Source organism: Oncorhynchus mykiss, chromosome 18 (genome assembly GCF_013265735.2).
Source record: "Oncorhynchus mykiss isolate Arlee chromosome 18, USDA_OmykA_1.1, whole genome shotgun sequence".
NCBI classification, from domain to species: Eukaryota; Metazoa; Chordata; class Actinopteri; order Salmoniformes; family Salmonidae; genus Oncorhynchus; species Oncorhynchus mykiss.
The window spans coordinates 42,833,586-42,858,698 of NC_048582.1; the positions used below are offsets into that span (position 1 = coordinate 42,833,586).

General features: G+C 43.5%; 1 protein-coding gene across 13 annotated transcripts in view; it reads left to right on the plus strand.

Moving 5' to 3' along the window:
* Positions 1 to 19,902, plus strand: part of LOC110496316 (myocyte-specific enhancer factor 2D homolog) — a 28,767-nt gene extending 8,865 nt beyond the window's left edge. The window contains exons 2-13 of one of the 13 annotated variants that reach the window (XM_021572141.2): positions 4,852 to 5,228; positions 7,654 to 7,857; positions 8,277 to 8,420; positions 8,688 to 8,901; positions 9,526 to 9,582; positions 11,359 to 11,540; positions 12,004 to 12,024; positions 12,904 to 13,030; positions 13,492 to 13,645; positions 15,206 to 15,274; positions 15,772 to 15,819; positions 16,396 to 19,902. In XM_021572141.2, coding sequence (XP_021427816.2) covers positions 5,175 to 5,228; positions 7,654 to 7,857; positions 8,277 to 8,420; positions 8,688 to 8,901; positions 9,526 to 9,582; positions 11,359 to 11,540; positions 12,004 to 12,024; positions 12,904 to 13,030; positions 13,492 to 13,645; positions 15,206 to 15,274; positions 15,772 to 15,819; positions 16,396 to 16,813 — 1,692 coding nt within the window. In that variant the 5' untranslated portion in view covers positions 4,852 to 5,174 and the 3' untranslated portion in view covers positions 16,814 to 19,902. Of the gene's footprint in view, positions 1 to 4,851; positions 5,229 to 7,653; positions 7,858 to 8,276; positions 8,421 to 8,687; positions 8,902 to 9,525; positions 9,583 to 11,358; positions 11,541 to 12,003; positions 12,034 to 12,903; positions 13,031 to 13,491; positions 13,646 to 15,205; positions 15,275 to 15,771 lie in introns of all 13 variants that reach the window. The other 12 variants (XM_021572138.2, XM_036952890.1, XM_036952891.1 and 9 more) reach the window with 12 other exon arrangements.
* Positions 19,903 to 25,113: the final 5,211 nt, after the last annotated feature.

Consider the following 25,113-nt stretch of genomic DNA (forward strand, 5'->3'; position numbering starts at 1 on the left):
CATATCTCCATGAAATTGTGAGACATTGTTGCCGTTTTTAAAGCTTATTTCCTACAATTCTACGCTTTGCCATGGCTAATGATGTATTATTTTGCTCAAACATAAGAACAGACTCTATTCTGCTAAATTGTTTTTGGAATTGTTTATTTTTTCCCTGACTGTCTAGCTTTTATTTAGGTGATTTTGTTATTTCTCCAAATATTATTTAAAAATAGAGTAGGTCATTTATCTTTTCTACATACTTTCTGGTTGTAGTCATTTTAGGTTTACACTGAAAGGTTTTTCCATCCCGATTTTTAACATAAAATGTATATATTTTACTGTTTGGGTTTAGGTGACCCGCCCAAGGATTCAATGGCAGACAAATCCCTTTTGTAATACTGCTCACCATGTGCTCTTATGGTCACACACACCAGGAACTCACTTATTGCCACAATTTAGTTCGCACCTGTCATGTTCCGCTATTGTGTTAAGACCTGACTGCCCTACCCTTGACAGGATCTGTGAACGCTCTTCCCTCGAGTTTGCTATGGGAAGCCAATGTTACAGGATTCATTGCAAAGAGACTCCATGTAGCCCTAGTGTGTGAGACTTCTGGCACGTGAGGAGATTGAAGGTATCGGAGGTCATCTCCATCAATAGAAAATGTCAGAGGAGAGGGATGTGAGGCGACCAAGGAAAAGTCTGAAATTCAAGAGAGCCATAATGAAATGAACATGAGAGGTTATAGAGGGAACCCAGTAGGCCTAGGTGAGTGTCCTGGTGGGATAAAGGGTGAGCGATCAAGCAGGTGAAGCTGTATCTAAAAAATACTAATTATCAGCTCTCTACCTCTCTGCATGTAACCCAGCAAAGTCTTTGCAAACCACTAAATCTAGACTCACGAAAGAAGACAGAACTGTCATTTTCTCAACCTTTCCTCTACTGTGAAGTAATAACGACAGATCCCTCCATTAGCTGGAGTCAGATAGCCGATGAGTACTATAAGCTGTCCACTTCAAGGCTTGGTCCTCATTCTAGGGCTTTGCCCACATTTCATTGACCAATGGGTAATCTGCTGAAAGGTCTGTGCCACTAATTACTGTACACCATTCAAACCGACAGATGCCTCGCCTGGCTTGATTGTGCTCTCTCTTTTAATCAGAGGACATTTTTACGGGTTGCGAAAGCAGTTTCAAGAGGGTGTCCAGGCAGGTCAATAGAACCAATGTGACTGAAGGCCTGCCCTTGACAGATGAGGCGTTCTCTGTAAGGTCCATTTCAGACTAACATATTTTTCTGCCCGAGCCCATCCAGTGTCTGAGTCTGGGCTCAAGTTGAAAGCCACGTCTCTCCTTTAGCTCGGAGGTTCCTGTAATGTCACTGTCAGAGTGAGCTCGGTTCTGCTCTGGCTCAGCGTGTGTCGAGCCGCGGCCTCATTATCTTTTGCGTCTAATCAGTCCTCCAGCCAGCTCTTAATTGAGCCATCAGCGCCGTAAGGGGGAGGACGGATGTGTCAATTAGAGTAACGAGTGGGAGTAGCCATGCCAAGTGCAGCACAGGGAGGACATGCCTTGCAGAGCAGAATCCTTGTTCTGGTTCATTCTACGGCCAATCCAATAGACCAACTATAGCCGAATATGTCAGCAAAGTCAAGAACTTGTGAGGTTGCAGAGTTTTTACTCCTCGTGTGTCATTCATTATATTATATTTTTTTAAATGTTGATTTTGTTCTGTGGTATACTGTTGGGGTTTGGCACATCCACAACTTATTCACCAGCCGCTGTTTACTATTGTTCTGTCGAGAAAGGGGGCAAGTGCAGAGGCTAAATTGTAGAACGGGAGTTCTACTGTCTAGGATTCCCATGAATATGGGTACATAAAAAAAGTCATTTTCTTGCCCAATATGGATATAGTCACCTACATGCAGTTTCCCTCGATGGAGTGTCACATTGTGCCATATGCTTTTATTTAGATGAAACACTCTGGAGCGAATGTCATGTTTGATAATGGAAATGATCACAGGGAGGAACACTTGGGTGTTTTTGGAGTTAATTTTCTTGTCATGGTCAGTGTCTTCAGACTTGTTAAGTGTCTGTGACCTACATAGGCAAAGCCCTGCTCTAACATTGTCTTTTAATGGCACTTGCCATCATATAAACACACAATTTAAGTTTGTTTTTAGTCGTGGTATTGGAATGGAGAGCTTTGGTGTATTTATCATTTCTGATGGGCTGTTTGGGCAAATTAGGTCATGTTTAATTTACTGTAAATGTGTTTGTGTTCACATGAATGTAGTTAGCAAAGTTGTCATCAAGGCAAAGGGTGGCTACTTTGAAGAATCTCAAATATACATATATTTTGATTTGTTTAACACTATTTTGGTTGTGTTTATTTAATAGTTTTGATGTCTTCACTATCATTCTACAGTGTAGAAAATAACAAAAAACCCTGGAATGAGTAGGTGTGTCCAAACTTGACTGGTACTGTACATTGGCAGCACATTTCCCGCCCAGTCCTCACTTTCCCAAGACCTTTTAAAGATGAAATAAAGCTGGTTTTGTGGAGGACCTAAGTGCTCTCCACCAGCTACAGAGTTGGCTTTGCATATTTTCCATCTGGCCTCACAATGATCCCACTGAAAAGCTAGGGGCTTGACGGGTCAGCGCTTGAAGGGGAAACGCTTTTGGCATTTACATAACAGCCACAAGGCTGTGTTCATGTGTAGATAAGTTGCGGTGGCATTATTGGACAGTACAATGACAGTCGCCTGTCATTTGGCGTAACAGTTAGACACCATCACATTGAATGACAGACAGGCCGATCATTCAGTGTAACCGAATGGTTCCATATTCAACGATACGTGGTCGCTTAGCATGTAACACAAACACATGGGTTTAACATGATTCCATATTATCCTGGAGTACTTGGTTGGTTGCTAAAGTGAGCTTTAGCTTGGCTACATCATGCCAAGTTTGTCATATCAGTCCAAACCATCAAACAAGTGTGGCTATAGCACTGTGAGCACACAGTGAGGGGCCATGACAACCTTGCGTGGCTGTCAAGAGACCTGGCAGAAGAGTGTGAATTCTGAACACGTTCCCCCTCAAATTGAAGCAGTCTTTAGAAGCAGTGAAACATGCGACTTGTGAATATGAAGGTGGACGGCACAGACCCGTGTACTAAAGGACACAGGTCACAGGCTTCTCTGACTGAGGTGGGGGTTACCATGGTCTGTGCAAATTTACCTGCTTCCCTTTTCGGTCATTGGTTTTAGTGCAGTTTACCTCAACATCGATCCTGGGGACCCACTATGCAGGATTTCCCTCCGGCTGAGCATTAATTGGACTTAATGCGTCTAGGGAAGCTGCAATACTGTACGACACAAGGAATACGATTGGGATAGAGACGCTTTCCCTTATGCTTCTGATCCCAGCTTAGGGAGGACACTAGGCTATAGCCTGGGTTTGTATTAAAACCACTCGTGTATTCATAGAAGCCTAAACACCAAAAATATATGGACGGTACAAACCAGTGCCAAATAACAGAGGTTGTTCATCGAACTCCGAGAACAGCTAATTGAACACAGTTTTACAAAGAGCCCCGTAAGACCCTCTCGAGATGTGGGCCTAACTTACAACAGAGTCCTATGAGAGGAATATGAGGATGTATTTAATGTAATGAAAATGTATGCTGAATGGAAAGGAACCCCTGCTAAAAGAGTAAACACATTGTGTGGACTATGGTGAAGAAGAATCCGCTTTGTTCCAGGTTCAATGGCTTTCGGCTTTGGCAGGAAGTGCCTAATGTTAAGGGGGATGGCTAAAACCGGGCATGCATAAATGTTCTTGGCGAATGAAGGTGATTCTGATATCGGTTTAGTCATTTTAGGTCCCTCTTCAGTATTCAACGCTTGAAATCACTGCAGAATGTTTTCGAACCACATTGCTTCACCCACCAGTCTCAGGTCCCAAGGAACAAGGTTTGACTCCAGAGTAGGAAATTGGCCTTGTTGCTTCTTCTCATCTTGTCATTTCACTTTAGTCTATGAAACCATCACGCTACACGCTAATATGCTACAGACTTCTAATCTATCAGGCTCACCTGGAAGTATAAGCAACCCAAATACACCCCCCCTCCCCCCATGTGTGTAGTGTGAACACAGGTATTTTTTTTAGATGCTTGCCGTAATCCGTCCGTCTTTCCCTCTGACGTCCTTGTGCTTGGGAATTCCTCTACTGGGCAGCTAGCGCTTAGTGCGCCACCCTGTTGTCACAGACCAGCCTTGGTGAATTGAAGGCTGTCGCTAATAGGATGGAAGCGCTAGCGGCGGTTAGCATGCCTTTCCTCAGTGTGAGGCTGCGGGATCACTCTCTGATGGGGAGGAGTGACAAGGGCAGGGTGACATCAGAGCCTTTCTGACACTGAGCTGTGGGGAGTATTTTACTTGTCTTTCTCTGTGCGTGCCTAAACTGACTGACTGGAGAAGCGTAATAGTTGTGTGTGTGTGTGCTCAGACAGGTCAGACTGCATTACCTGGGCTATTGTCCTTGAGCCATAGGTTTTGAAAAATGACATATTTCTCTCATGTAACTGGGTCCACAGTACTTACAGACATGTTAACAGTGAGTTGTAGTATTAGGAGCAAATCTGCTTTGTTGAATCAGTCCAATTAATACATTTTATATTTTATAGCCTGCGGTTACTTTAGTTGTCTTTCAGTTAGTTTTATCCCCCCCCCCCCCAGTTTCTGAGGCATTTTAGTCACATACAACTGAAACATGGCATCTGTTCTATGAAAACGCACCATAAGGGTTGTTTCCTGTGTGTACCTAAGGAATGTAGAAGTAACTCTCTCCCCTCCCTTTCCAGGAGTGACATCGTCCTCACCACAACGGTTGAGAAACTGGTGACCTGAGTGAACAATGAACTGAGGGCAACCCCCCCACCCCACCCCTACCCCTCCCCCCACCCCCCTCTCCACCAGCTCTAGCAACAGAAAACCCTCTGGCCCGTCACCCCAGACCTGGGCAGAGGAGTGTGTGCGCGCGTGCGACTGCGTGTGTTTTCTGAGGCTGCCCGTGCTCCAGAAAGAGCTAATAGGCTAACCTCCCCCTCGCCTGAGAGGAGGCCCTTCTGACCTTTGACCCTGTTTGACTGACCCCAGCCAACAGTCACCACCACCACCAGGAAGCATGGGGAGGAAGAAGATTCAGATCCAACGGATCACCGATGAGAGGAACAGACAGGTGAGATTGGAGACACGGCCACATCTCAAAGTCTGTACCAAAGCTGTTGTTGTTTTTATAGTCGAGAAAGATGGGGCCTTGTTTCTTTGAATACTGAACAACAAAAAAAAGTAATCCTTCCTTCCTCCCGATCCAGTTATACCCAGGTTGACCCATGAATGTGTTCGCCCACCAAGGCCCATTTGTCACCATGGGCTAGATTCATTGTTTGTACCGGTGCAAAGTACGTACCTGTTGAAATAAATTGACCAAAAACAGTCAAATAGAACTGATGAGAAGGAAAAAGAGCTTACGGTTAATAAGACTATAACGATTTTTAGCTTGTTTCATTCTGAAAATAACAGGTGCAAAGTTGGCATGGGCTGTCTACCTCGGGGTATTTGGAAATGGCCACGGGATGGTTTTTCAACACCATCAATGCGGTTGGAACTATTTCTTTTAAGTTTTTCTGTAATATTTGTAGTTTACTTTTTACAGAAATACATGAAGTCAACTTGTGCAGTATGTTAAAAGATAAAAGCCGATTGCGTTCTTTATTTCACCCGTCACATTATTTGACATTATGAAGCTTACCATAGATCCCCAGAACAGTTGAGCCAGTCACGTGTCTGTAAATAGCACAATTAGAGAAAGCGGGGGCAGGTGAGTCCAGCGGTAGCTCCTACTTATATATGTATCACTTTGAGTTGGACTGCCTGTCTTTTGCAATTACATTTTTTTTGTTTGCTCTCGTTAGCCTGTTTAGCTAGCAGCCTCCATGGAAATTCGCTATTATTTGGGCTAATTTTGATAGCATTGTGGTAGTTGATGCCCAATGGGCTTTTTTTGTGTTTTGGCACCCCCTAGTGTACTAAACCGGTAATACCTTAACTCCCGGGTTGTATGAAGGATTATATGACATGAAAATTTGGCTACTGCCCTACCCAAGTGCAAATGTATATCTTTCTCTATGTTAGTGTCACTGTGCCCATTTAACCAACATCGTATCAGTGTTGTAGTGTAATGTTTCTGTTTTCTGGGTTTGTGCAGAGTGTATCGTGGTTTGTTTGAGGGTGTTTTTGTGTTTGACGTGAATGGAGCGCTCGTGCACCCATGGCCCTTTCTGAGAGTGCATAGTGTTTCAGGCCGAGCAGGCACAGAGTTTAAACCAGCATGGAGTCAACCAGATCACACACAGCTCTGCGGACAGCTGCTCCAGATAAATCAATCCACCCACAGCAGCTGCAGGCCAGTGGACACAGTCATATCAGGGATAGAAGTTACTGATCTCTCTCTGTGTGTGTTTTGAAATGGTAAAAGTGTGTGAGTGAGATTGTGGCCGAGTGCAGGGGTGTCTGTGTGCTACTGTTTTGGGAAAAATGTGCAGTTATACAGTATGTGCAAGTGAGTTTCTCATTTTTCAAGGAGTCACCTGTTACGGTTCTTGTTCACAAATAGGTATAGAGTTAACAACCACCCTGCTATTAACAACCACCCTGCTATTGGACTGATGTTCCGATTTTTAGATGAATTTGTTAGTCATGAATGGTTAAACATGAAAATAATCTTCCTGGTTGTACATAAGCAAAATACATAAAACCGGTACAAGGGCTATGGTCGGTTTATGTCAGTTATTCAGTGACAGATGTTCCTCATTCACATTCCTACATTCCTCCCCAATAACAACGGTGATTGCCTCCAGTAATTCAGAAATGTACACACACAACATGGATACACGAAACGCTCAAATCAAATCCAGCATTGCTGACCAAAGGTCACGTATCACTACAGTGGCGTTGCGTAATAGCGTATTACAAAAGCATAACCCCAGTAGATGTTACACCCTTCCTTGTCCTCTATTGCTCTTCCGTGTGCTTGTGCGCACTTGCTTGCGTGTGCGTTTTGTGTCGTATGTGTCAGAGGATATTAAAGGCCCTTATCAGTTTTATCATCAAATCATCTCATTTGTATTTTCATGGATCTGAGAAATGGGGAAGGGGGGGGGGGGGGGGGGGGGGGACGGACTGTAATTAGTTGGCAAAGTTGGGACATGTTCATTCGGCACAAAACTGAAGAAAACAGTCTGAAATGGAGGGAGATGTTTTTTGTGGCACAATGTTTTGAAGCATTTTGCTACAGTGTGCCCTAATGAAAACGTCACTGAAGAACCTGACGGTGGCACCAATTTAAATGAATAGCAGGTAAAGGAAACCCACACTGCCGGTTCACTCAGATTTGTCACGCCGCCGGACGTGTTAATGACATGAATTTACCCTCTACAGACACACCACAACTCATTTTTACGCCTTCCTTTCCGCAACCTCTGCAAGCTCTTCCCATCACCCTCCATTATGTTACTGCGTAAAGGACTTTGTGACAATGCTGATGGCCAAAGTGCTTATATTAATAAATGTGATAGAGAATAAATAAATCTCCTCCCATCCAGGTGACGTTCACCAAGAGGAAGTTTGGCCTGATGAAGAAGGCGTACGAGCTGAGCGTGCTGTGCGACTGTGAGATCGCCCTCATCATCTTCAACCACTCCAACAAGCTGTTCCAGTACGCCAGCACCGACATGGACAAGGTCCTGCTCAAATACACCGAGTACAACGAGCCCCACGAGAGCCGGACCAACGCTGACATCATCGAGGTAAAGCAATCACAAAGAGCCATCCGCCTCTAACCGTACCACTTTTGCTTGAGCCTGCCTGGAATGCCATGTGGGCAGGATTTGCACTTTTGTGACTATTCCTTTGGTCCCACTGCGCCAGGCAAGCTCAATCACGCACAGTTAACCGCTTTGAACCCAGTTCTTGGCAGAACAACGAACCGTATTTGCAGCCACAGTGTGGTGTCGCCTTTCTGTAGCCTCCAGTGTTGTGGAACGCAAATGGCAGCCAGAGAGGGAATGGGAATTTTGTCTCAGAACTGAGCTGTGTGTCTTCTTGCCAGATCCGGAAGTCTGAAACTCTCGTGTGCACTAGTTCATATTCAGCCAGACTAACCTCCACCTTCCGTGTCATCTTTTCCTCTTGTCTCCCTCCGCTCTTTTTCACCCTGTCATCACAGACGTTGCGAAAGAAAGGCTTCAGCGGTTGCGAAAGTCCCGAGCCGGACGGAGAGGACTCCATCGACCAGAGCCCCCTGAACGACGACAAATACCGCAAGACCACCGAAGACCTAGACATTCTCTTCAAGCGCTACGGTGTCAGTGTAAGTATCTCCCTCTCTCACTCTCACCCAATCTAAAACCCCTTGCCCTTAGCTTGCCACTATCCCCTAGTACGGCTGCTAGTACTGGGATAGGTCAAATAACTGTCCTGGCTGGTGGTACTCAAATAGAGGTTTGAGGAACACTGGTGGAAGCTCCCTTTCACCTAGAGCAGTATCAAACTGCTGTTCTTTCATTGTCTATCAAATATCAAGAGGCCTGAAACATGGTTGAAAAGTACTAAGTGTCAATTCTCTCATCTCTTTCAGTCCTCGGTCCCGCCCCCCACATTCTCCGTGCCCGTCACCGTCCAGGCCTCTACTCAGAACGCATTGCAGTTCAGTAACCCTGGGAACGCCATGGTGACCACCTCCTACGTGACGTCGTCATCGCTCTCTGACAACCACCACCTGTCACCCCAGCCACCGGCGCTCCAGAGAAGCACAGGATCTCCCGGGTTGCCACAGCGACCGGCCAGCGCAGGTGAGCGAAAGAGCGGGAGGGCCTTCTACTGTGGCATGTGGAGGAAATTAGGTTGTCATCTTTTCTCTCCACACAAACTCTGTGCTCTGCCATAACCAGGGTCATGTTTATCATGACATGCAATGGAAAACGTTGGTGTAAAGTAATATACTGCTTACTATGCTATTATATTCGCTTCTATTATGTAAAATACAAACTAATCATTAGGCCTATGTGATCTTGCAAGAGACACTTGGACAGTAGGGCAAGTTTATTAATTGCGTCGTAGCTTACCCGAGCCCCAAGTCCATAAAACTGTTTTGAGGACTGCCATTTTAGCAACCACTTGTAGGATTTTCTGTCTGCGGCTGTTCTGTCGCATCTGGCCCGCTTTTAAGTGATTATCGCTCATTGGAAGTATTTGGATACTTTTCTTCTAAATACATTTATTTCAAATACTCCTAGGACCTGGGTTCAAATGCATGGGAGCATTTATTTATATTTGCCAATACATTCCAATATTCAACTACTTGTATTTTCAAATCGAAAATATCGGAATACTTGTAATAAACATTTACATTCCGTGTCCTACTAGTAGGAATGTTCATATTTTCCTTGCTCAGCCAGTGTTCATCATTTCAACAGGTGCTATGCTCGGCGGTGACTTGAACAACTCAAATGGCGGATGCCCAAGTCCAGTCCGTGAGTAACCTTGACAGACTCTACAATAACACTGCTACTGACAATACTACGCTCTAAGAAATCGGCGTACCCAGTGAAAAACAGCAAATTAATCTATTATCTTAGGCGCTAGACACAAATTCCCGTACTCTGATTTTGCTCCCACAATGATTGATTGAGATGTTCAAATGACAGAAAAACGTTTCCAAAAGTCTCAATAAATATCAGCATTTTGGAAATGCGGATGTTGCTTAAAAAAAAAATTTAAGCAAAGGGCCTGCTAGAAGACTAGAAAAAGGAAAGTGAAAAACATTTTGATGCTTGACACATTGCCAAGAGTAATCATATACTCCACCCAGGTCCTTAGCAGTTCCTCTCCCTCCCTTCTCTGTCATTAACGTCAATGTAATTACTGGGACTGCCCTGAATCATCTGGGAATGTTGACGTCAGCTGGCGTGCCTGGAATCCCCAGCAGTTTCCTGGATTGACACCGGAGCAATGCAGGAGGGTGGCAGGTAGAGAGGGAGACCCAGAAGGTTCAGGTGTCACTGTCAACCCTCCCTCGGGGAGAAATCAAATCTAGCCCCAGGCTTTTGGACAGAGGCGTGCCTAGCGTTATGGTTGAAGCATGCAGTCCAGGGATAGCTGAGGATATGATGTAAAGACATTTTGTCATGTTGTGTGACACGCACGTCAACATGTTTTTCACAGCTCACGAGCCATGCGAGATGACTACGGACACACACACACACATATATATATATATATATTGAAAAACAATTTTATTTATATATCAAAGCATTGTTTGTCATCGAGTCGTGTGTTTGGGAGTACATCCAGTGATGTAGTGCTATTTATTTTATTTTTAGGTGCAGGAGCTATAATTTCTCAGTTTGTACTGACATACTGTATGTAGTCAATTGAATATCCATTATAGAATATGCATAAAATACATCCTCCAATTGCAACGTCGGCCTATGCCCACCACATTGTCTCAAGAAAATGTTATATTTTGAACGGAGATGGGCCGTCATCACTGCATCTGCAAGCCAATCATTTGATCTCAATCAGTTTCATGGGAATGTGCATTTAGAATCTTCTTGAGTGAATGTTTGGTGAGTGAATCAGAGCACACGGTGTTCAAACTATTAGTCTTGTATTTTATTTTCAATCCAAGCATAGACTCTATCCTGCCTGGTGGCGCACACTGTTGAGTTTTGTCCGGCATGATCAGTGAGCTAACTATCCTAAAAGCTCCTAAGAAAGCGTTTTTGGTGTAAAGTAATATTCTCTAGGCTTACTATGCTATTATATTTGGTTCTATTATGTAAAATACAAACTAATCATTAGGCCTATGTGATCTTGCAAGAGACACTTGGACAGTAGGGCAAGTTTATTAATTGCGTCGTAGCTTACCCGAGCCCCAAGTCCAAAACAAACTGTTTTGAGGACTGCCATTTTAGCAACCACTTGTAGGATTTTCTGTCTGCGGCTCTTCTGTCTCATCTGACCTGCTTTTTAAGTGATTATTGCTCATTTAGATGATCGCATTGCACAAACCATGAAGTCTGACCCTCCATCTAATTTCCTCAGAGACCATATAGGCTCTTTGCTGTATGTCATATATAAGGTCCTTTTGAGATCGGTGATCATGAAAGAAAATACTTCAAAAAAAAAAAAAGAAATGACTTCTCCTAAGTACACTAAACAATGATTGCTGTGCCTAGGTGTTGATTTACCTACAAGCTGTTTTGTCATTTATCTTTGGACGTTCTCTCTTCCTTTTCCCCCTTCAGCTAACGGATACATCAGTGCCAGGGCCTCCCCGGGCCTCCTCTCGGTGTCCAACGGCAACAGCCTGGGGAAAGTAGTTCCGGCCAAGTCCCCACCTCCGCCTCAGAGCCCACAGATGGTCAACAGCCGCAAGCCAGACATCCGGGTAATCACCACTCAGGGTGGGAAGAGCCTGATGCAGATGGTGAGCTCAACCATGCCGAACCAGGTCTAACCAGGGCCAACCAGGCTTTACCAGACTAAATGGGACCCTTCTGTTTTTGGACACCTTTTTTTAATTGCATCAAAATAATAATTTACAGAGGTTGTGAATATTTCCCTTCTACAAACTTTGACACTTATTATGCACAGGTTTATCTCGGTTTCGTAACGAGTGAAATCTAGCATGGAAGTTCCAGATTGCCAAAACACAACCTGTGCAATCTAGAGTAAGCAAAGGTTATATAATAAAAGATTGTATTATACACTATAGTATATCTGTAATATATATATTATCATTGACAAACAGGACCTTTTCTTCTCTATGAATACTGTCTTCTCTCCAGCATGACCTTTTAGTCAACGGTCGGTCTAAACTAGAGATGACTGTGTTTTGAGTTCAGAGAAAGGTCAGTGGTGTAATTATCTCCGCTCCCGTCCCTTTGCAGACAGATGATGAGCTGGAGATGGTGAGCGAGGTGAATCTTTCTCTCCCGTCACTCGCATGTGTCGATGACTGTTGACCACCCCCCCACCCCCCTCCATTCACATGGTCACAATTGTGCAACGCAACTCGTCATTTAAGCCCAAAGTATAGATGGTCTCTGTCTTTAGTCCAGTGGCATGTGGCGGTATGGTCATGAGTTTATGGTTGCCATCTGACTGCATGTGGCTTTAGGGTCGAGGTTATGGGATTCCAGCATGACTGCATATCGTCATTCAACTATGATCAGTCTGTGTATTTTAAGGGGGAAAATAAAGGTAGCTTTCAAGCAACGCTAGCATCGATCAGTGGGAACGTTAGCAGCAACTTTGGACGATTTTTCGCCGCACACCTCATTCGGCTCATCGACATTGTTTGTAGGCCCATTTTCTTCCGTCAAACCCTGACACCATTGGGTAGCATGACGGGTGTCATTTCCCTCGGCAGTTTGCCACCACCTCGCAGCACGTTCCCTGTCCATCTGGAAACTGCATGGGGTTACCCAAACGATGAATGGCACACATTGAAAGGGATAGTTCACTTTTTGAAGTTTGCTTATTTCCAGCTAGAAATTTTAAGTGAACTTTAAGGCTCGCGTTCACCTGGCAATGCCACCACTACTATTATGTGTGTTGATGCATGATGTCTCAAGATGTCTCCCAACACCACCTCTACCAAATACGAGAAACATTTTGAAAGTCGTAGCTTGTCATGAATCCAACCGTGTTGACATTCAAGCATGTCAAAAGTTCCATTCATTGAATACACGGGTTTTAAACATGTCGCTCAGTTCTGTCCAACACCAAGGTTGAATTTCTTTGTTTAGTTGGTCTAACAGTCTCCCTCTCATCTCCTTTCATCCCAGAATGCCCAGCGTTTGGCCGGTGCACAAGTGACCCAGATGCTCACCACACCGGTGGTCTCCGTGACAACGCCCAGCCTCCTGGCGCAGGGGATGCCCTTCTCCGCCATGCCGACAGCTTACAACACAGGTTACCTGAAGCATGAGCAGATAGCTACAAATGCTTATACGTGCTTGTATTGTGTATATACCAGCGGAGGACAGCTCATAATGTCTGGAATGCAGTCAATGGAATGGCATCAAACCCATGTGGTTGATATCATTCCATTGACTCCATTCCAGACATTATTATGAGCCGTCCTCCCCTCAGCAGCCTCCACTGATATATACTGCACACACACTGTAGGTCAGGATTGCACAACTCTGTACACAGTCCTTCTGGTTTTCATTTCTCCCTGACACTTGATGTTATCGAAGATCAGTAGTTTCAGAGTAGCAAAGAGCGAGTAACAACGAGCTGCAAAATGCACCACAGCTGCACAGAGAGTTTGAGTTCCTATATACAGTAGATTAAGTTTGATTTAATAAAAAAATGACAGCACATGTAAGGAAATGTGCAACAGTTTTCCCTCTGTTTTTCGCTTCCCTCAGAATACCAGCTGACGAGCGCTGACATCACCGCTCTCCACGCCCTGGCGTCGCCAGGCGGCCTGCTGCAAGGCAACGCGCCATGGCAACAGTCTTTATCCCAGCAGCAACATCAACAACAGCAACAACTTAGTCTGGCGTCGCTTAGCAACTTGGTGTAAGTCCATCCTTGCATTGCCACGTCACAAAGCAACCATGAAGCCCTCCTCCGTTCTCTACAAACCAATTGACGACTGTCGACCTGTCCATCAAAAACACTGACTGACCATTCCTGTCATGTAGCATAGTGTCCCCGTATCATTTGTAGCTGCAAGCAATTCACATTCTTTGGAAGGGGTCTGTGAATTGGACTTTTTCCACATCTTGTTACGTTACAGCCTTATTCTAAAATTGATTGTTTTTTTCCCCTCAACAATTTACAATGTCAGTTTTTTTTTTGTCTTTATGGGATATCACGTTTTACATGTATTCAGACCATTTACTCAGTACTTTGTTGAAGCCCCCTTAGCAGCGGTTATAGCCTGGAGTCTTCTTGGATATGATGATGGGCACACCTGTAATTGGGGAGTTTCTCCCATTTCTTCTCCAGGAATGTTCGATCGGGTTCAAGTATAGGCTCTGGCTGGGCCAATCAAGGACATTCAGAGACTTGTCCCAAAGCCATTCCTGCGTTGTCTTGGCTGTTTGATTAGGGTCGTTGTCCTATTGGAAGGTGATCCTTCGCTCCAGTCGGATGTCCTGAGCACTCTGGAGTACGTTCATCAAGGATCTCTCTGTACTTTGCTCCAGAGAAACTCTGGAGCTCTGTCTGTCAGTGACCATTGGGTTCTTGGTCACCTTCCTGACCCAAGGCCCTTCTCCCCCGATTTCTCAGTTTTTCTAGGAAGAGTCTTGGTGGTTCCAAACTTCTTCCATTTTAAGAACGATAGAGACTAATGTGTTCTTGGGGACCTTCAATGCTACAGAAATGTTTTGGAATCCTTCCCCAGATCGGTGCCTCGACACAATCCTGTCTCGGCGCTCTACGGACAATTCCTTCAACCTTATGGCTTGGTTTTTGCTCTGACATGCAATGTCAACTGTTTTATATAGACAGGTGTGCATTTCCAAATCATGTCCAATCAATTGAGTTTACCACAGGTGGACTCCAAGTTGTAGAAACCTCTCAAGGTGATCAATGGAAACCGGATGCACCTGAGCTCAATTTAGAGTCTCATAGCAAAGGGTCTGAATACTTATGTAAATAAGGTATTTCTGTTTTAGTCTTTTAATATTTAATAATTGCAAACGTATATAAACAGTTTTTTCTTTGTCATTATGGGTTATTGTGTGTAGATTGATGAGGGGGGAAAAAAACAATTTAATCCATTTTAGAACAAGGCTTTAACGTAACAAAATGTGGAAAAAGTCTTGGTCTGAATACTTTCCAAATGCACTGTATTCCTTTCCTCTGATGGGGCACCAATATGGACTGTCCTATTATGCTGCGTTCTTACTCCACACACCGCTTTACGATTGCAGCATACAGGAAAGCTTATTTCCTTAGAACCTGCAAAGCTGTTACCGGGCGGGTCTTCCAGGCCTTAAGGAGAGAAGTCACGGTTTGTCCCAAACGGCAGAGGTCAAAATGGATCCCGCTGCTTAGAACCAATACCCCAGCCGCACACACACTCAGCCTCAGTAGCCTGTGTGACTGAGTGTTCTCTCTTGTCCACAGCATGTGGGGCATGGACAAACAGAGTGGGGAATTGTCTAGCCAGATCTCCAGTCTGGCAGCCAATCTGAGGTGAATGTGTACCTTCGGGTGGTTGGGGACTGTTCTCTATTCTATGTTTTCACACAATCCCTTTTCAGAACAATGTTATTCAGGACAATGTCAATTATACTGTACTTACACACACACACGTGCGCAAAGTCTGTTATTTTAAAGGGAGGGAGTTGCCTTTTCCACAGGGTGACATATTAGCATTATCCATAGGACTGTCTAACATTGAATCCGGCAACACTGTCCAGAGACCACATATGAAAATCATGAAATGTAATTTTCCGCACCTGCAAATGTTTTTCATGCTCCTATATTTGAAGAAATGGGATTGGGCTCAACTTCAATCTATTTATGATCTCTCCATAAATGTATTATCCATCTATGCTTGTTTAAATTGCTGTATAGATGGATAGGTAGATTGTTGAATACCCATACACCCCTTGCACACTTCTCACATGCATAGCTACAAACTGTCATTTCCTTTTGCAAGTGTCTCCAATGTTTTTTTCTCCCCACAGCGCCTCGCAGTCCAACCTCCTCTTGGGTAGAGATGAGTGGTTGGGCCGGTACTGTATTTGTCCGTACTGTGTAATGTCTGTGCGCTTTTGGCTGCCCCGGCATGTCATTTCTGTGATGGTGGTTTCCACCTTTTTCTTAAACGGGTGTAAGGTTACAAAATTCTGGAAACTTTACCACAGTTCCCAGGTTTTTCAGAAATTCTGGAATCCTCCATCCGGAATTTCTGAAAAATCAAGTTTCTGGATGATAATTTTCGATAGCTGCCATGATCCCTTTGCCAAATCACCTGCCATACACAGGCAATTTCATGCTTTTTTTAATGCTGTTGCTTGTTTTTGTATGGATTTTGGGAGCTTGAAGTTGAATTTTGCTTGTCAATTGCTTGGAATGGATTTGATCATTGACTCAAATGGTGTTGCTACCACTATGCCTTGTTGGTGCTCTTTGTGTCTGAAACTTCACATCAGAAGCCTGTCACTATGCTTGTTTTGCAGTTGATTGTCAGGTGAAACTGACTCTCATCCATCTTGTCTTCCTTCTCTTTCTTAATTTCCATCTCTGTGCTGTGGCTCATTGTCCATGTTTCCCCTCCCATCTCCTGCACTTCTCTCTCTGACGCTCAGGCCGGTGGGCCACATACCTCAGGGCGCCATGCTGACTGTCAACACCAACTCCAATGTGAGCATCAAGTCTGAACCCATCTCGCCCGGCCGAGACCGCCACTCACCGTGCCCCCCGCCGTCCTCCTCTGGAGGGGGCATCCAGACGACCGTGCCCCCGCCACAGTACCCTGGTTCCCTACTGTGCCTGGAGCCACCAACCGGCCGTTCCCCCGCCCACAGCCTCAGCAGCAACGGCAGCTCCTACGAGGGCAATGACCGGGATGACCCTGGGGCAGGCGGCGGAAGTGCAGCGGGCAACCGTGGCCGTTCCCTGCCTCCTGACTTCAGCCCTTCGGTGGAGCTCCTGCGGGCCCAGAATGAGGTGGAGCAGGAGGGAGCCAACATCAAACGCATGAGACTCGACGCGTGGGTCACATAGAGGCCACGCCGCCAATGTCATCGACCCCTGAAGCACCCCGAACACAGACCCCCTCCCCCAACACACACTGAACCCCCCCCCCCCCCCCCGACTGACATTTGCCACCCACCACCACACCTTCCCTGCCTCCTATCCAACCACTTAACCCAGCTGCCCAGGACTCAAAGCAGAGAGAACGGTATGGGCTTGCGTTCCACCTGAAGGGAGGATGGTGTAGTGTGTTGGATTCTGTATGGGGCGGCGCAATGAATATGGGGGCTCAAAGAATCTCGACGCGGTCTTGCTCAAACTGAGTTTTGCGCAAGTGTCAATTCCCACGAAAAAAAACCATCGGGACTTGAGGATAGTGGATGGATTTAAAATGGAACATTCTCAAACGTTTCGACTGCTCGTTGCTGTTTATGCCACTTGTAAAAGGGACTAGATTCGTTGGACGACAGTCGTCACGTATTTAGTTTGAGCACGACTGTATCGGTAACAGTATGATGGATGGCTTTATGCTGTGTTTGCTCAACAAGTGCTGGTTGTTTTCACCGTGGGACTTCCTGCCATATTGACTGTTCAGTTCTGTTAGATATAATTAGCAGTTAGCAGTCTGTTTTCCAGAAAGCCCCCCCCCCCTTCAAAATGCACTTTGGGAATGACTCTGTTTTGACGAGCGCTGTTTGCGACGATTGCTGGCTCGGCTTCATCGGTGGCACTGAGCGAAGAGACCCAGACGGGCAAAAACAGGATGTCCGGTCGGTCAGGGATACACAGGAATGGATCCTACCTCTGCCACCAATTTCCAACGCCCAAGCCTCAGGTGGTGGCACTTTGTGGTCAACTGGCACTGTCAGCCAAGGCCAAAATGAGCCCCTTGCCCGAGTGCCGATATCAACCTCTTCTCCTAAATGCCAAATGCCTCGGACGCGGGTAGAGGGACACTGAAGAATATTGTTCAGTTATGACTGACAGCCTCTATGAAACAACAGTAAACACTCATAGCCTTTGTGTCTGCCCTCTCTCTGCTCAGATGCATATGGAGTCCTCATCACCTGTTTCCATTCTGATTTTTTAAGGAATTGTTAATCTTTGTTGCTCCAGAAATTAGGTTAGATGCAGGGATACGCATCAGAGGACTTCTAAAGGCTCATTCTACTAGTAGAAGACCCCAATGCAATGCACATTTTATGTTTTGGACTTCTGGTTGCTCTCTTTAGGGAAGTATTTGGTATGTTGGCATTTTAGACCTGCTGTTAGAGGTTAGAACTGTTTAACTGTAGATCGTTTTGGGTTGATGAAGAGTTAAACTTTGTATAAAATCACCCATTATACAAAAGCGTTTGATGTTCCCTTAGCTTTCTGCAACTCTTTGCAATGTTTCAAAAGAGCTGTTTCAGCAGAATTCAAAAACACACATTCTATATTTCTATAGCTTCAGTTGGCTTTTCAATACGGACGATGTGTGTAAATATGAGTATATTTGCATAGACTTTGCTAGGTATCCCTAAAACAAACAATGTGGTCATTCTCTCAGTGGATCTGTTTGCATATTGAGTGTGATTTGTAATTTCGAGCTGCGATGCAGGAGTCCTGCAGCAGTAGCCGGGGAGTTTGTTTCAGTAACCTAATATAATGCTAGTGTTGATGGTGTGCATGTTTTCTCACTCGCTCTTTAGAGGCCTGCTTGGCTACAGTGTCAACATGTCCTTTGGCCTCACGCTCTGAACCCAATCCCCTATTATCAAAGTCAAATGATAGACCACTATAACACAAGTTATAAAAATGAAATGGATTCTACTATTGAAAGGAGCACAATGTGACATTTGTATTGAATCATGGCATTCAGTCTTAAAACGATCTAACTTTGAACTACACTAAGGTTGAGCGAAAACAAGAGACTTTATCTAAAGTAATTTGCCGATTTTGAAACAACTTTTTCTCCCATATGAAATCATGTTTTCATATGCTTCACACTCTGCCGTGAGCTTGGCCAAATGGACTTGTCCTATTTAACAATGTAAGTAGGTGGTGTTGATTTCTAGAAATGTAACTGCTGTCCATTATGCAACACAGATTTAGTTTCATTGCCTGCTCAGGTGAATCCCAGGGTTCAGTGCGTATGGCTGGCACCAGTGACTTATCTAGTGGGGTGCAACATTTCACATAGAAATGGAATGTCTAGAATGAAGAACAACAACAGGCCCAATTCAGGGGCTTTCTTTTCTACACACTACATTTTTTGTCTGAACTTGTCGTCACGCCCACCTCAGTCTGAGGGAGAGGTCCCTCTTTGGTTTGAGACATTTGACACCACACTTGATTGGTTTTAACACCCTGTCTATTGCAGGTCACTCATGTACAGAATGTTCTAGCAATGTAGTCTCGACAATCTATGTTAAAACCTGCATCCTTTTTTTTTTTTGTTCTTGTGTAAAATGTTTTCTAGATCTTATTTTTCAAGTGTTTAATTTGTGCTGGTGACAGTTACTTATTGTTGTATAATGGAGCTTTTATTTTTCTGGTATTTTGTGTAGGATATTCAACCTTTTTTTATTTAATCGCCCTTATATACATGATATGAAACTGGTTTCCTTTCTTGAAACAACTTGCTAAAATTGCACGATCAGTTAATGTGATATAGCAAATGCAATGAAGGAGAAGACCAGTTAAATGCTGCAATATTGATTTTAAGATATGAAAATATTTATGTGGGGGAACCTGAAATGAGCAATTAAAACGAATTACAAAATGTAAATGCATGGGATTATACGAAACGCTCATGTTACATAACAGTAACAAAATGCATCACAAATGAGTAAGACAACCTCGTAAAAATGTAGCATAAGTCAAATATATGAAAATGATTGATAATATATTGTGTTCAGTTAGTCTGCTTTGGGTTTTTTGTTGTAAAGACTTGTTTGAGAATTATATACATTTTGTGTATATTTTCATATGCAATGTATGCACTGATATGTTATGAACATTCTATACCGCTTTTACAAGTGTTTTGTTGTACCAAAGTATCCCAAGTCCCTTAACCTTATCCCTTTTGTGTATGTTTTACCGTATTTTATATATTAAATAGACAAATTGAGTGAAAAGGCGTATCTGTTTTGAACAGTAACGGTGCGTGGGTAAAATCAAAGGGGAAGCCAACCCAGGGGGGAAAAAAGCCAAATTGCAACCTGTGTTATCACACATGCTTTGATAATTGTTTGTACTATAACCTGTTAGTTCATATGGCTTGACGCTGAGATAGCGATATATTGCTATCTAAGGCCGAGACCAGACACGGTGGCAGAATAAATTCAACCACACATTTGTTTCATTACAAAACCGGAGAGAAACCTCTGTCTGGTGAAGTCCACAAAACATATTGTACGTAACAAACAGTTGCTTGACTTTACTGTAGGTCATGTTTCTGACATTTTTGGACAACTGATTTTGGAACCACGAGTTACTGCAAGTCGCAACGAAAACAGGAGCCGCCTCCACTATTGAAGCAACATTTCAACATATACTAAGCTTAGGTGATAAGTACAGTGACAACTAAAAATATACCAAAAACGATTTAGTTTAATCACCTTAAGGTACATATGTGGCTGTGGAATGGTACGGATTTCTGTGTCTGTCTGTGCAAGTAGAAAAAAACATGTTGACTCACCCTACTTGAAGAGAAACGCCAATGCCATCCTCCTAAACGGTCTCTGACTGTTGGTACACACTTCTAGTTTGTTGTCCTAGGCTACCTGGCTAAAATGCTTGAGCTCTAGCCTAACTTTCTTTCATGGGCAACGATGTGCCAGGCCAGCCAGTTAACATTAGCATGCTACATGTCGGTGTGTTTTGTTGTCATATACAGTTGAAGTCGGAAGTTTACATACACTTAGGTTGTAGTCCATTAACTCATTTTTCAACCACTCCACACATTTATTGTTAACAAACTATAGTTTTGGCAAGTTGGTTAGGACATCTACTTTGTGCATGACAAGTAATTTTTCCAACAGTTGTTTAGATTATTTCACTATCACAATTCCAGTGGGTCAGATGATTACATGCACTAAGTTGACTGTGCCTTTAAACAGCCTGGAAAATTCCAGAAAATTGTCATGGCTTCAGAAGCTTCGATAGGCTAATTGACATCAATTGGATGTGATCTGTGGATGTATTTCAAGGCCTACCTTCAAACTTAGTGCCTCTTTGCTTGACATGGGAAAATCAAAACCTCAAATTTTTGTAGACCTCCACAAGTCTGGTTCATCCTTGGGAGCAATTTCCAAACGCCTGAAGGTACCACGTTCATCTGTACAATCAATAGTACGCAAGTATAAACACCATGGGACCACGCAGCCGTCCTACTGCTCAGGAAGGAGACGCGTTCTGTCTCCTAGAGATGAATGTACTTTGGTGCAAAAAGTGCAACTCGATCCCAGAACAACAGCAAAGGACCTTGTGAAGATGCTGGAGGAAACCGGTACAAAAGTATCTATATCCACAGTAAAACAAGTCCTATATCGACATAACCTGAAAGGCCGCTCAGTAAGGAAGAAGCCACTGCTCCAAACTTGCATAAAAAATCGGTTTGCAACTGCACATGGGGACAAAGATCATACTTTTTGGAGAAATGTCCTCTCGTCTGATGAAACAAAAATAGAACTGTTTGGCCATAATGACATCGTTATGTTTGGAGGAACAAGGGGGAGGCTTGCAAGCCGAAGAACACCATCCCGACCGTGAAGCACGGGGGTGGCAGCATCATGTTGTGGGGTGGCAGCATCATGTTGTGGGGGTGCTTTGCTGCAGGAGGGACTGGTGCACTTCACAAAATAGATGGCATCATGAGGGAGGAAAATGATGTGGATATATTGAAGCAACATCAGTCAGGAAGTTAAAGCTTGGTCGCAAATGGGTCTTCCAAATGGACAATGACCCCAACAATTTTGCCAAAGTTGTGGCAAAATGGCTTAAGGACAACAAAATCAAGGTATTGTAGTAGCCATCACAAATCCCTGACCTAAATCCCATAAAAGATTTGTGGGCAGAACTGAAAAAGCATGTGCAAGCAAGGAGGCCTACAAACCTGATGCAGTTTCACCAGCTCTGTCAGGAGGAATAGGCCAAAATTCACCCAACTTATTTTTATTTAACTAGGCAAGTCCGTTACGAACAAATACTTATTTTCAATGATGGCCTAGGAACAGTGGGTTAACTGCCTGTTCAGGGGCAGAATGACAGATTTGTACCTTGTCAGCTCAGGGATTTGAACTTGCAACCTTTCGGCTGCTAGTCCAACACTCTAACCACTGTGGGAGTGGGAAGTTTGTGGAAGGCTAGCCAAAATGTTTGACACAAGTTAATGCTACCAAATACTAATTGAGTGAATGTAAACTTCTGACCCACTGGGAAAATGATGAAATAAATCACTATTCTGACATTTCATATTCTTAAAATAAAGCGGTGATCCTAACTGACCTAAGATGGGGAATTTTTACTAGGAATAAATGTCAGGAATTGTGAAAAAGTAAGTTTAAATGTTTTTGGCTAAGGTATATGTAAACTTCCGACTTCAACTGTATATATACACTACTGTTCAAAAGTTTGCGGTCACTTCGAAATGTCTTTGTTTTTGAAAGAAAAGCAACTTTTTGTCCATTTTAAAATAACAAATTTATCAGAAATACAGTGTAGATATTTAATGTTGTAAATGACTATTGTAGCTGGAAACGGCAGATTTTTTAATGGAATATCTACATAGACGTACAGGGGCCCATTATCAGCAACCATCATTGCTGTGTTCCAAAGGCATGTTGTGTTAGTTTATCATTTTAAAAGGCTTAATAGAAAACCCTTTGCAATTGTTAGCACAGCTGAAAACTGTTGTCCTGACGAAAGAAGCAATAAAACTGGCCTTTAGACTGGTTGAGTATCTGGAGCATCAGCATTTGTGTTCGATTACATGCTCAAAATGACCAGAAACAAATAACTTTCATCTGAAACTCGTCAGTTTACTCTTGTTCTGAGAAATGAAGGCTATCCCATGCGAGAAATTGCCAAGAAACTGAGGATCTCGTACTATGCTGTGATCTACTCCCTTCACAGAACAGTGTAAACTGACTCTAACCAGAATAGAAAGGAGTGGGAGGCCCCGGTGCACAACTGCGCAAGAGGACAAGTACATTAGTGTCTAGTTTGAGAAACGGACGCCTCACAAGTCCTCAACTGGCAGCTTCATTAACTTATTCTCGATCCGTGTCCTTTCCACGGGATGGTTGAGCTAATGTTGGCTAATGCGATTAGCATAAGGTTGTAAGTCACAAGAAAATTTCCCAGGACATAGACCTATCTGATATTGGCAGAAAGCTTAAATTCTTGTTCATCTAACTGTACTGTTCAATTTCCAGTATGTATTAGTGAAAGAATACCATGCTATTGTTTAATGAGTGCACAATTTTGAACATGTAAAGTCATTAATAAACTATTTAGGCACATTTGGGCAGTCTTGATAATACAACATTTTGAACAGAAATTAAATGGTTTATTGGATCAGTCTAAAACTTTGAAAATACACTGCTGCCATCTAGTGGCCAAAATCTAAATTGCACCTGGGCTGGAATGATACATTATGGCCTTTCTCTTGTATTTTAAAGATGATGGTACAACAAATACAAAAGAACGGTTGTTTTTGTCTTTGTATTATCTTTTACCAGATCTGTGTTATTCACCTACATTTCTTTCACATTTCCACAAACTTCAAAGTGTTTCCTTTCAAATGGTACCAAGAATATGCATTTCTTTGCTTCAGGAACCGAGCTACAGGCAGTTAGATTTGGGTATGTAATTTTAGGCAAAAATAACCACAAAACACCAGTCTCAACGTCAACAGTGAAGAAGCGACTCCGGGATGCTGGCCTTCTAGGCAGAGTTCCTCTGTCCAGTGTCTGTGTTCTTTTGCCCATCTTAATATTTGATTTTATTGTCCAGTCTGTGATATGTTTTTTTTCTTTGCAACTCTTCCTAGAAGGCCAGCATCCCGGAGTCGCCTTTTCACTGTTGACGTTGAGACTTGTGTTTTGCGGGTACTATTTAATGAAGCTGCCAGTAGAGGACTTGTGAGGTGTCACTAATGTACTTGTCCTCTTGCTCAGTTGTGCACCGGTGCCTTCCACTCTTTCTATTCTGGTTAGAGACAGTTTGCGCTGTTCTGTGAAGGGAGTATTACACAGCGTTGTACGAGATCTTCAGTTTCTTGGAAATTTCTCGCATGGAATAGCCTTAATTTCTCAGAACAAGAATAGACTGATAAGTTTCAGAAGAAAGGTCTTTGTTTCTGGCCATTTTGAGCCTGTAATCGAACCCACAAATGCTGATGCTCCAGATACTTAACTAGTCTAAAGGCGGACAGTTTTATTGCTTCTTTAAATCATAACAGTTTTCAGCTGCGCTAACATAATTGCAAAAGGGTTTTCTAATGATCAATTAGCCTTTTAAATGATAAACTTGGATTAGCTAACACAACGTGCCATTGGAACACAGGAGTGATGGTTGCCGATAATGGGCCTCTATCCCTATGTAGAAAAAAAAACATTCAGCTGTTTCCAGCTACAAAGCCATTTACAACATTGTCTACACTGTATTTCTGATCAATTTGATGGACAAAGAAGTTGCATTTCTTTAAAAAACAAGGACATTTCTAAGTGACCCCACACTTTTGAACTGTAGTTTTTTAAATTTATTCCCAGCCCCCGTCCCTGCAAAAGGACTTTTGGCTTTTGGTAGGACGTCATTGTAAATAAGAATTTGTTCTTAACCATCTTAAAGTTTAAATAAATACAACATTTGAACTTCCATCCTCTCAGGCCAGGGGCACAATGTATTGATTTATGGTTGGATCAGAATCCCTATTATCATTGGCCAGTATTGAGAATTAAGTTAAAACCACAAGTCCAAATCCCTATCTCCATCCATGGATAATTCAGGAAAGGGCCAATTTTATCTAGATAGCCATCGGAGGACAACGAGATGCAACAATTCAAGTTTTACTTCTGTCAATGAAGTTTGTTTTCTGATGTGATTGGTCTGAAGCCAAATCCAAACTGGATTAGCTCAACACTGATTGGCTATTATTTTATACTTTTATCAAGGGGGGGGGGGGGGGGGGGGGGGCAAATGCTTGTTGACTTCCCTTGCATTCAGTGCTATGGGCTGCAACAATGCCATGCTGTTTGACCAGACAGCATCATATGCTACGCATACTGAGAGGGGCGCTGTTTCGTACGCTCGGACGCTTTCTCCAGTGACATACATTCAGCCTC